Source organism: Phalaenopsis equestris, unplaced genomic scaffold, assembly GCF_001263595.1.
Source record: "Phalaenopsis equestris unplaced genomic scaffold, ASM126359v1 Scaffold000002, whole genome shotgun sequence".
In the NCBI taxonomy this organism is placed as follows: domain Eukaryota; kingdom Viridiplantae; phylum Streptophyta; class Magnoliopsida; order Asparagales; family Orchidaceae; genus Phalaenopsis; species Phalaenopsis equestris.
This window is the reverse complement of record NW_018164444.1, coordinates 6,078,239-6,091,079: the sequence shown is the minus strand read 5'-3', so window position 1 is coordinate 6,091,079 and position 12,841 is coordinate 6,078,239. Positions and strand designations below refer to the sequence as shown.

Below are 12,841 nucleotides of genomic sequence, written 5' to 3'. Positions count from 1 at the left end.
ATTGAGCGAGTCTTGTAATCTTCTGTTGATGGGCCATGCTTCACTATACTTATTTTATTTTGAACTTTAGATCTCTTCAAGATTAGGACACAAATTTTCATCTCACTATATTATAACCAAAATATGTATCAATTTGTAAATTTATATTTTTCTAAAAATCGACCATCACATAAAAATTTTTTGTGCTATTCAACTTACCAAATTCCTTTATTGCCCCAGCCACAATCCGCCACCCATGACCGACAGCATCCGACCTCTTCCACCTCCTCCCATGCCCGACCCAAACCTCTCCTCACCCTCCCCTTCCTCCTCCGTCTCATCGATCTCCGCCGTCGACGGCGAAAAATCCCTCTCTCGCCCCAAAAAGCTTCGCAAGCTCTCCCCCGACTCCACCACCCCTCCACCCCCTCCCTCCTTCTTCCTCCTCCCTCGCCCCCTCTCCGCCCCCGGAGAGCTCGACTCTGCTATCCGCCACCTCCGCGCCGCCGACCCCCACCTCGCCGCCGTCATCGACGAGCTCGAGCCCCTTAGCCTTAACCAATTTCAGCACCCGTTCCTAACCCTAGCCCGCAGCATCATCCACCAACAACTCGCTCCCAAAGCCGCCGTCCCTACCTACGAGCGCTTCCTCAAGCTCTGCGAGGCCCACGGCGGCGTCTCACCCTCCGCGGTCCTCGCGCTCTCCTCTGATCACCTCCGCCAGATCGGCATCTCGGCCCGGAAATCCAGCTACCTCCATGATCTCGCCCGCAAGTTCCATACGGGAGTTCTTTCCGACGCAGCGATCGTCTCGCTCGACGATCGATCGCTGCTTGCGTTGCTGACTATGGTGGAGGGGATCGGGACGTGGTCGGCGCATATGTTCATGATCTTCTCGCTGCATCGTCCTGATGTTCTGCCAGTGGGGGATGCCACGGTGCGGCGCGGCGTGCAGGTTTTGTATGGGTTGGCGGAGACCCCGCGGCCGTCACAGATGGAGCAGTTGTGTGAGCGGTGGAGGCCATATAGATCGGTCGGATCTTGGTATATGTGGCGCCTCTCGCAAGCGAAGGCGGCGGTCTCCCCCAGCGTCGTTGGGCTAATTGCGGCCACTCCTCATCAGCCTTTGATGATGGATTCTTTTCAGGTAGTTTCCATTGATTAGATTCTTGATTGATAATGATGAATGAGATGCTATAGTGGAGTACTTTTGATTAGAATGAAAAATAAAAAGAAAATGTTGGGGATGATAGAATGGTTGGATTGGAATGATTTGATTTTTGGAATTGTTCGATTGTTCTTGCTGTTTTGTCAGTAAAGTATAGAACTGTATGCTGATTATTTGCAATTTAAATATATAGCACACAATTCTTATGTGTTTACGAATATCACATATGACTTTCATATTTGCACGCACAGCACTCAAAACTTTAATATCACATAAAAAATAGCACTATTACGACTTTTTAAAAGTGAAATCCACTTATCTGCCCTTTCATGCATATGTTTAAAACACCAAACTGCAATGTATATAAATATGAAAATTTGTGTGAGGTATGTAAATATGTAAGAATTAAGTGCTATGTATGTAAATTTCCCTTTTTTTATTTACGCTAAAGTTGCATCAAATCCACTTAGAAAAAAAAAAGGGTTAGGCGAGAGTTCAATAATATTATTTTTACATCAACTATTTTATCATTCAATGTGAGATTAAGCATAATATGCTCACATGTCTTAATCATATTGCATAATTATTAGATGTTTAGTTCTTCCTTTTTAAGAGATAAAGCTTGCTCTTATTCATACAACTATTTAGAAAAGGACATATGATTCTATCAATTTATAATCCTAATCTTTTACTTTTTTAAAAAAATCCTAACTTTTCATTAGCTTTCACCAACTTCAAATCTTTATCTTTAAAGTCTAAGAAATGCATTGAATTGTAAGTGTTACAATTCAAAGCATGTGATTATTTTCTAAAATATATTATAAGTGGATTCTAAATCTATGAAGCATACTTATAGCCTTAATAGTATTACCCAATTTTGAATGGTAATCCTTGAATATTTTTCTCATAACTCCTTATTCAGAATTGCATTATATTTAAAAATCTCCATGAAGCATATTCCTATCTATGGAATCATTTAGGAATGTTAAATCAAATTAATTGTCATTAAAATTCTTCAAGTCCCATTGTCATTTCCTTGTTTTTTTTGTCATTATTTTTCTCATAATTTTATTTTATTTTGTTTGCATTATTTTTAATCCTGACAATCTAACAACAAAAATTATATGTTTTCTATATATCAAATTCTCTTTGATAACATGCATATAAAATTTTAATATTCTAAATACTTTATAGTTAATCTTTCAATGTAAATTTAAATAATAATTCATAATTTTTTTTGTATTCTTCTATAATTTTTTTATCTTAATTTGAGAGAGTTGAAATATGCTTACAAAGCTATTTAAAGTATTTAGCACTTCTTAATTTCTATTGCATTAAAAAACGTTGAAAAATAATTAAAATAAGTGCATTTAATTTTAAAAATATATAAAATGATTAAAATATAAACTTTTTTGTTTTAATTTAATTTAATATTCCTATTACATTTATTAATATTATAATCTTTTGATTAATATATTTATTTACTTTAATCTTCAAAATTTTATTTTGATATCTATTAAAATATTTTCTTAGCTATACAAAATAATTTTAAATATCAGTAGTTTCTTATTCTAATGATTTAAATTGATTAGACCATTCTTTATAATATGAGTTTATCAGCTTATATTTTATTTTGATATCCATAGTATAATAAATTTGAAGCATTGCTTACATTTTTTATACTTCATAAATATGTACGAATTATATATATTTTTATACATTCATGCATCTTTGCTAAATTAATACTCTTAAGTTTTTAATAAACTATTTTGGTTTCATAACTCAGTGTTCATTTTATTGTGAATAGAAAAAATAAGTACATTAAATTTTAAATATTTAAACCTACTAGCAAGTTGTCATTACCAACCTTTATTAATAAACTAGCATGTGCAATTATATATATATATATATATATCGACACACAAACACACAAATAGGTTTTGGCGTTCTAGAGGCTTCAGTGAACTCAACATGCCCTCCCTTATTATTATCATAAAATATAGAGGGTTTTGAGCAATTGGAACTTCTTATGCACAGATAAGAGCTGGTGAAAATATTTTAAATATTCGTAAGTGCAATGGCGGTTCGTGTTGTGATTGAAATTGCATTTAAATTATACTGTTGAATTTGAAATGAAAGAAGCATTCAATTCTGAAGTCATGATTTGAGGGTCAGGATAATGAAATTTTTCCAAATTTCAAGTGGGTTCTCAGGTGCAACACCAGTGTTGAGCTATTTCTAGTCATAAATTTTTTTGCTATTAAAAAACTAACACCACTGGCCAGTTCGACCGTTTCTTATTATTATTATTATTATTACTACACTCCAAAGAGTATTTGAATAAATTCAGTTGAGTTTCAATTTCCAAAACAGTCCTCGATGATCTGTCCATTACCAGGAGTGTTCATATTTCAATTCCTTGAAAGAATTTATGAAGTTTGGAGTATGGCAACTGGATACCATCCCAAGGAAAATTTAAGGACCAAACACCCAAGAAAGATTTTATCGAAAATTTTGAATGTATTTTTAGTATATTAGAATGTTTTGCTGTTTTTGTGCGTATCTTTTGATTTATACCTTTTAGTTGGATACTTTTGAGGTGTTATTTTCTGTATTCAAGGCAACTATATTTGGCATATAATGATGTCGGATATGCTCTTATTAATCAGTTGAGTTTGATGAAAACTAATTTTTCATTGCTTTCCCAAACTTGAGTTGATAGCCAAACATCAAGAGCCACGGTATATGCTTTAGGGCCTGTTTGAGGTAGCTTATTGGCCTGCGACGTCGTTTTCAAAACGCCGCCGCTTTTTTTGGACTTTGTTTGGAAAAGGCGTTCGTCTCGCTTAATGGTGCCGCTCCGAAACGCTGAGTGGGATAATAACATAACTCTGTGAAGCAGTAGGAGGCCCGTGTTCTGCGTTTGTGTAGCGCGTTAGGGTAAGATTTTCCTGCTTTGCCCTTCTCCGCTCTCCTTCGTTCTCACCTTACCGAACGAATTTCTTCCTCCTGACCTGTGACGAGATCGAAACAAAGGTAAAGATTTTTAACATTCGCCAATATCGTCCTCCCCAAACTTTCTTATGCTCTATCTCGCCTCAAGTGAGGTATGTCTTGCTCCTCCCTGATTTTTTGTCTGTTTGCATTTGATATTAGCTAACGTCTGTGCTAAACTGGCACAATGGGGTGGATAAGGGTGGTCTTTTGTTAATTATGCCATATAAAACCCTTCACAACGAAGGGAGCAGAGCAAAGAGTTCTTTCTGATCCAAGGGTGCAGTTGGTTGAGTTGGAGTTGGATTTGGTTTGATTTTACAAAAATATTACCGGGAATTTTATAACATCTCTTCGTTGTTTCTGTGCTCTTGATATGCAATGGGATTTTCAGTGCAATTGATTCATTCCTTATAGTTCAAGGTGAGAGCGAACAATTGTTAGATGGGATCTTCAAACCCATTATTTTGGGCCATTGTTAGATGTTTAAAGTGATGGATGGCTTGTGCTGAAGATTGGTTCGAAATGGGATCTTGAAACCCATTTTTTTCCACCGAAGTTTTTCTTTTCCACTGTAATGGTTCGAAATGGGATCTTCAAACCCATTTTTAACACCATTGGATATTCTTTCATGGTTTTGGTGTCTATGGTGATATTGCAGAGTTCATTCTCGTGATCTGTTTGTAGATTGAAATTTGTTGGCTAATGGTTGCCATATTTTGGTTGTTGATTTGAGGTGGCGATATAATGGTTGTCATATTACTGGTATGCATTAAATGGCCAAGTTCTTTACTATTTTTCTTTTAAGCCATATACAAAGTTTGATGTTTGTCATCTTTTTGAACTTATCTGTGATTATTTCAGGCTTCTGTATCATATGTTTCTGTTCTCATTTTAGTTCTGTTGCAAACAATTTCACCAAACAGAGACATGAAGGTCATTTATACAACAACAACTATCAATAAACTATTATGAATAAGTTGCCCTAAACAGCAAGCCAAGTTATTATGATAATCTGCAGATTATCAGAATAATCTGTTTTTCACCAGATTATAAATAATCAACAACTGCGTCAAACAGACCCTTAGTCTATTTATATATGATTTGTAGGTTCTATGAAAATGTAACACTTTGCACAATTCATGCTATCACTGAGAAAATTGAGACATAATTTTGTCTATATGGTTTAATCTAAGAAATCTTGAGATAATAACTGAATTGTATTTGATTTGACGATGTGTTACAATAATTTCATAATTAAGGGGCCGTTTGGGATCACTTTTATTTTTATTTTCTATTTTTATTTTATTTTATTTTGTATATATTGTGATTTGAGATAAAATATGTTTGACATATTTTAGTAAGATATGATTGTTTTTAAAATCATTCAAAATACCTAAAAGTTGTTTTGAGTGTTTTACAAAACATGTTAATTTGTTTTTTGGAATAAGGAGAAAAAATAAACATAAAAACAAAAACAAAATTTGTCCCAAACAAGTCCTATGGTTTGAGTCTAGGATTTGCATGATTATGAGAGTTCATCAACTATTAAGACAACTGTGTTTTGGTTCCAAGTGTTTTGCTAAAATAATTGGTTTAATAATAGCAGTGGAATCATAAGTTGCGGGATATTATTTATCCATCAATTGAACAGTGTATTGCTTGGTGTATTTTTAAGGAAGATTCACATACATACCATTCAATATCTAGATATTTACATATTTAACAACTAAAATTTAACTTTTACATACATACCACCTTACATATGCTTGAACTGATGTATTTCAATTTTATAAAGTTAAAATTGCTGTAATAGGAAAGATTTTGGTTGTATGAATGTAAAAAAAAAAGTTTTAGGTGTTAAATATGTATTCATAGTTATTGGGTGGTATATATGTAAATGCCCTATTTTTAATAATTTTTCATGTGAGGGCCCATGATAATAGCTTAAACTGCAAGCTCTAATTTCTGGTGGTGTTTTACGCAATTTCAGTCGATAGTCTTGAGCTTATAAGGTTTTATAGAGGTCGTTCTCTTGTTTTTGTATTTCCTTGAAACATTGTTGTCTAGAAATATCACTTGAATTGGGAGCTATTTTAATTTCTTCTAGTGTATGGAGGCATCATGAAAAGCAGAAGAAAATCATTTTTCATGCTTCTGGGGAAAAAAAAATACAATCCGTAAAAAGATGTAAGATGGTAATCGAGCCAAGTTGAGTTGAGTATCTCGGTGATTAAACTTGACTTGTTCAAATCATGTGTTTTCCATGTTTAATTTGAGTTTGAGCCAAGCTTTCACATATATGTTTATAATTTGCTTGTTTAATTTTTATATTGATCATGTTTGATTTATATTTGGTTTATTTATTTTAATTGAGCAGACTATGAATTTTATTTAGTACTTAATTTTTCATATATAATTGATATTTGGATTTGTACTTAATTTTTTGATATAAATCTAATAAACAAGTTTTAAATGAGTGTTTAATTTTTTATATAAGATTATTTACAAAATTAAACTCCATAAAATCTGCCATTAGAGCTACTAAAATTACATTCAATGTATTTAGTTTTAGTTTTACTCAAACGAAAGCCTTTAGACTTCAATGCAGACCTCCATAATTCAAGTTTTTCTTGTACTCTTTTTCTAGTCTTTTCCACAAGAAGAATATCATCAGCGAAAAGCATACACCAATGTACACCTTTCTATAAATGTCTAGTAAGAATATCCATAACTAAAACAAAATGATACGGGTATAAAACTGATCCCTTATGTAATCCAACTTGAATAGGAAAATACTTAGTCAGTCCTCATTCAGTTTGAACACGAGTAACCGCTCTAGTTTACATTTCTTTAATGACTTGAATATAAGTCATATCAACACCTTTCTTCTCTAGAACTTTCCAAAATATTTCTCATAAATAAGTAATTGAATAAATTTTAAATTATCATCTGCCTAGTTTATATCAAGTAAATAAAATAATATTTAAGTTGTAAGTAAGTTTTCTTATAATTAAATAACATAAGTACTAATACATTAATATATTGAAATAAAAAATAAGAAAAAAATTACATTAGACATGGATATTGATATTAAATTATAATATGTTATCATTAAATATATATAATTAAATAAATTTATTTAAATAATTTATCATATATGTATAGAGTATGTAACAAATTACTTAAACAACAAATGAGCTTTTCGTGAACTTAATAAACGAGTTGGATTATCAAATGTGGTTCATTTAACATTTGAATTTTAACGAAAGGTTAAAATTTTTTATTTATTAATTTGAACAAACATAATCAAGTATTAATCGAGCCGAATTTGAGTTGTTTGTTTAGTGGATTGGTTCATTTAAAACCCTAGAAAGATGGTTGCTAATGTCTTAGTTTTCAGTCCAAAATATGATCTTCATATGAGAAGCAAAAGAATGATAGTTGCAAATCATAAATGGCTTTAATTATTTAAGTGAATAACTTTTGTAAACTTTTTTTCTAAAATTTGATTTTTATTTCATAAATATAAACTAATTTATGTTTGTGAGGATACTTCATCTGAGTAATGGCGGGTTTTTAGGGCTACAACATGAGGAATGAAAGTACTGGATTTAAAGGTAGGGCTGTAAGCGAGCCGAGCTCAGGGTCGGCTCGTTCGATACTTGCTCGTGTTCGAAATCGGCTCGTGTTCGAAATGGCTCGTGAACGGAGTGTTCGTGTTCGGCTTGAATAATCTTTTCCGGCTCGAGTTCAGCTTGAAATTGGAGGAATCGGGAGGGGGGAATTGGAGGAGGAAGGGGAAAGCCTAACCTCTCGCCGCCGAAACCTTTTCACGATTTGGAATGGAGAAGGAGAGCAATGAACACAATCGAGAAACCCTAAGGTCTCGCGGCATACACCCTAAGCTCTCTCGCCGCCGAAACTCTGTCGCGATTTTGAGCGGAGATCAAATCTTCAGCTAGCGGCCGCCACGTAATCTCAAGTTTATCGGTGGAGGGGAGAAGATGGAATGTGACAGCATCAGTGTCACGTTTGTGCGCTACTAAAATGACAGGTTGCAGATAAATTGTTTCAAACAGCAAACATAGTTATCATCCAATTAAAAATTTAGTGTTAGTTATATCGTAATTTATATACGTGTTCCCTTTTCATCGGTTCATGTGACAGCATCAGCGTCCTGTTTGTGCGCTACTAAAATGACAGGTTGCAGATAAATTATTTCTAACAACAAACATAGTTATCATCCAATTAAAAATTAAGTAGTGTTAGTTATGTCGTAATTTATATACGTGTTTTCTTTTCATTGGTTCTGGCACAATTCTAATTGCTATTTATGATAAAAATGTGAATCTTATGCTAAAGTAAACGGGAACAAAGCACACTTTAATATATTGTAGCAAAATATGAACAACCGATAGGGCTGTAAACGAGCTCAAGCTCGACTCTTGTTCGAAATGGCTCGTGAAGAGAGTGTTCGTGTTCGGCTCGAATAATCTTTCCCGGCTCGAGTTCGGCTTGAAATTGGAGAAGGAGATGACTCGGGAGAGGAAGAGAGCCCTAAGCTCTCGGAAGATGAATCAGAAGAGGAAGAGAGACAAACACAAATAGTAAACCCTAATCTCTTGCCGCCGAAACCCTTTCGCAATTTTGAGAGGAGAAGGAGATGACTCGGAAGAGGAAGAAAGCCGAAGTAGAACTTTTGAGAGCAGAGAACACAAACGACAAATCTTAAGCTATTGCGGCCGAAAGCCTTTTGCAATTTTGAGAGGAAGAAGAAGAATTGGAAGAGGGAGAGGCTGCTCTTGCAGCCGAAAGCCTTTCATGATTTTGAAGTATTTTCTATATTTTGAGCTTAACGAACGAGCCGAACAAGAGCTACTTAACGAGCCGAACACGAGCTGTTCGTGAACAACGAGCCAAATTAACAGCCCTAACGTTGAAGGAGTTTAATGGTAGTGTCTAAGTGGCTTTTCAACTTTTATATGTTGACCTATGAAACCAATTATATGATTTCTTTTTTGAAAAATATGCAGTGACTCCTCAATTTTGAAACCTGCTTCAGGAAGCTTGATAGAAGTTTCAGGAAGCTTGATACTTCTTAATCTCCTAATTGTGAACAGGTTGTCAAGTTTGGAGAATATTTTCGTCAGAATCAGACCTTTTTTCTCTATATAGAAATTTGAAATTTGGAAGCTTGTTTCAAAACAAATTTATTATGTTTAGCAAACCTGAATTTAATCTTTCAAACGGGCTTTGGCCAATAATTATGTAGGCTCCAACCAAATATCTCTTTATTATGTGTGCTAATACTGAATCTTCTTGGTATTATCCTATGCATATCAGCTTCTTCTTTCGATAAATTTATCGGCATAGGCATTTGTTTTCTTTTATCTTCATCTGGAATTATTCTCTCTTTTCATCATTATTATTGAAATTCATATCCATCCAACACAATATTTGTTCAATTATCTTTTTTTTTCAACCCTTAAAATCTTCTTTTTTTAACTATTATTGAAGATGAAATTATGTTTACTTTTGATGATGTATAGCAAAGATATCTCAGAATGTGTAAAGACAATTTTATTGATGATGATTTATGATATATTCTATACTAAACTAACTGATTATGGCTTGACCTGTTTAATAAATATCAACTAAATGATTCATGAAAGCTACAAGCAAAGCATAATTGATGCAAATCTCAAAAGCTATAGTTTTTGACATGCAAATGATGATGTTAACTATTTATGAGTGTGGACTTGCATTGATGAAGTTAAATCAGTCATCTTAGTTTTTATTATTTTATTATATATTTTTTCTTAAGATGAAAGGATTGGTGTAGGCCTGCAGAACCTATCAAGTTTTTTGCCTCTTTCAATATAGGACTTCACTGATTTCTTCTCTAACTAGAAACTTTCTGCAAGTCTTTTACGCCTGTGAATTTTCATGTCTATGAATCTTTTATTCTATCACCACCTATTCTAGAAGTTTGGAATATCAAGGCTAAAACAAACTATAAGAGATTTTTTAAATAATCTTTCCGAGCTATTGTCGCCAGCAAGCATCAGTAGCAACAATAAAATTTGTTGGTACCCTATGTTTCTTTGTATTTCACTCTCTTATTTTCTCACGGCCATCCATGTGAGATGTAATAGATATTACTGCTTAGAATTAAAATAAACGATATGCATACGTCCAAAATCTCTTTTGAAATTTTTATCAATCATCACAGTTGTTCTTTTTATCACAATTAGTATCTCTTAATTCAACACTTCGCTCAAATAACTCTTTTGTCATGATTTAGAAGCTTTGAATACTAAGGCTAGAACAAGCAGTCTGATTTGAGTTTTTAGTTATTCTAGTTATATTAAAAATCATCAAAATGATTTATCATAAACTTTCATGAAAATCAACTTACAATATTTTAGAAGTGCCAATAATCTATAAGTTTTGCTTGTTCCAATATCATAATAAATATACCAAATTTTTTTTGGCCACATCCTTAGAGTATTAATACATATCACTTATTATTTCGAGTCAACTGTACTCAAATCTCCATCTCTCACTCATTTAAACTCCATATTATCTGTCTATATATTGATTGAATAATAAGTATGCTATAAAAGTAACTTAGTAGGTAATTAATAATTTTAAATCATATTTATTCATTTGAAAAAGAAATAAATTGCATGCTAGTCATTTTGTTTAAGTTGTATGGATCTTCTAAATTTTGGCTTTGCATTTCAAGAACAATTATGACCAAAAAATTATTTAATAACTTAAATTATCTATAGTCAATGAATTATAGTATTTTGCTTGTTTCTTAGAGCTTGTGTGGGCAGTTAGTTTATCATAATTTGTACTTTTGTATATAGTTTAATACATTCATCTATGGAGCATTGTTTATGCATACTCCTAACTCATAGTTGGCTGATGCGCCCCAATCGGCTCAGTGGACTGTCGCTGATAAATCTATTTTTATTAGGTGGTATGTAAAAGTTATTAATGTACATATGTTTTAGTGTTCTTAGCTAGTATTATAAGATAGTGATTCAATCTTTCATTATGCATATGCAAACATTTATATATATATTGTTTCATTTGCATTTTTCTTAGTATATAAGTTCTTTTTGGGTAATTTACATTCATGCCACAAAATTCTTCTGTATGTACATATCTAACACCAAAACTTTCATATTCATATGTATATCACTTTGATGTTGTAGACCGATGCATAAAAAAGCATATTTCCCTTTTTAAAATTTACTAAGAGTGATTTTTTAGGGGCATTTACATACTGCACACAATTCTTATGTATTTGTACATCTCATACAAAAATTTTCATATTTGCACACATAACACTCAAATCTTTGATATCACATAAAAAAATAGCACAATTACAACTTTTAAGAAGTGAAATGCACCCTTTCATAGGTTTAAAGCAGCGATGTGCTATATATATATATGTAAATATGAAAGTATAGGTGTGAGATATGTAAATATGTAAGAATTCTGTGCTAGGTATGTAAATTTTCTTATGGTCTTTATATGACCTCCTTACTTGCACATGCACTTTACCTTGTTACGATGTTTGTCATTAAGCACCACCCCAGACAAAATTTAAAGAACTTACAATTGTACACCTCTTAATTTATTGCTAAATAATCAATTAATTGGTTGAATATCCCTCCTAAATCTCTAATTAAACAGCGTATTTTATTTAATAAAATATGCATATTCATTTGATTACTTCTGTTCATATGTTTGGTAACCAGATGCATTAGATTTTAGGGGTATTTACATACATACCACCCAATTCCTATGTATTACATATCAAACAACTAAACTTTGTTTTTTTAAATTTAGCAAACCCAAATTTTTCATATCACATCAACATACCACCATTTTAACTTTTAAAGGGTTAAATACACCTTTTTCATGCATAGGTAAGCTGGTTGCATGCAAAAATTGAATTATAGATGTTAGATATGTAAATACATAGGAATTGAGAGGTATGCATGTAAATATTCCTAGTTTTTAATTTTATTTACTTACAATTGAAATGTTATCTCAATTATTTATGCTGGTTCTTGGTGACCTGCAACAGGTAGACCGGTAGCAGCTGCAAGGAACAGTTCTTTAGTGCTCTCCATGCTTGAAAGGTGAACTTCTGATTGAGTATCTTCCAAAATTCTGTTTCTGTTTGTCACTGAATTCCTTGAAGATTTTTGGTTATGAAGGTTTAAAAAGTTTTAGGTGTTGATTGAATTCTGAAACTTTTTATTTCAGATGATTATATAAATCAAACTCCAGTTTTCATGCTTAAATCTGTTGGTGAATTTTGATGAGTGGATATTTGACACTCCAGATTATGATTTTAAGGCGATAAAGGCCTAAATTTTGATTATTAGGATGGGGATGCAACAATTTTGTTCAGTCAATATTTGAAATATGTGTTTCTCTGAGGGGTTTAGTGCTTAGTTGAGTTGTATGTTATTGTTAACATTTAGTTTATTATGTGTGCTCTTTTAGAAAAAAATCTTGTCTTTCTGATTTTTGTTTGTAGGTTATTATTTGTTCATTTGAACTCTTGCTTTTTGCTATGCTTTTTGCTTTTGCTGTTAATTTTTGGTAATTATAGAGGATCAGACCAAGGATTCAACCATTTATTTCATTGGGGTATTTGCATACATACCA

The 12,841-nt window shown here is 32.7% G+C and overlaps 1 protein-coding gene across 2 annotated transcripts; it reads left to right on the top strand.

The window, feature by feature from the left end:
• Nucleotides 1-334: 334 nt before the first annotated feature.
• On the top strand, nt 335-12,692 carry LOC110029738 (probable DNA-3-methyladenine glycosylase 2; the record flags this gene model as incomplete). Of its 2 annotated transcripts, XM_020732171.1 has the most annotated exon segments (3): nt 335-1,126; nt 12,252-12,306; nt 12,434-12,691. In XM_020732171.1, coding segments are annotated over 2 exon segments (804 nt in total), but the record flags the coding sequence as incomplete, so codon positions are not given.
• Nucleotides 12,693-12,841: the final 149 nt, after the last annotated feature.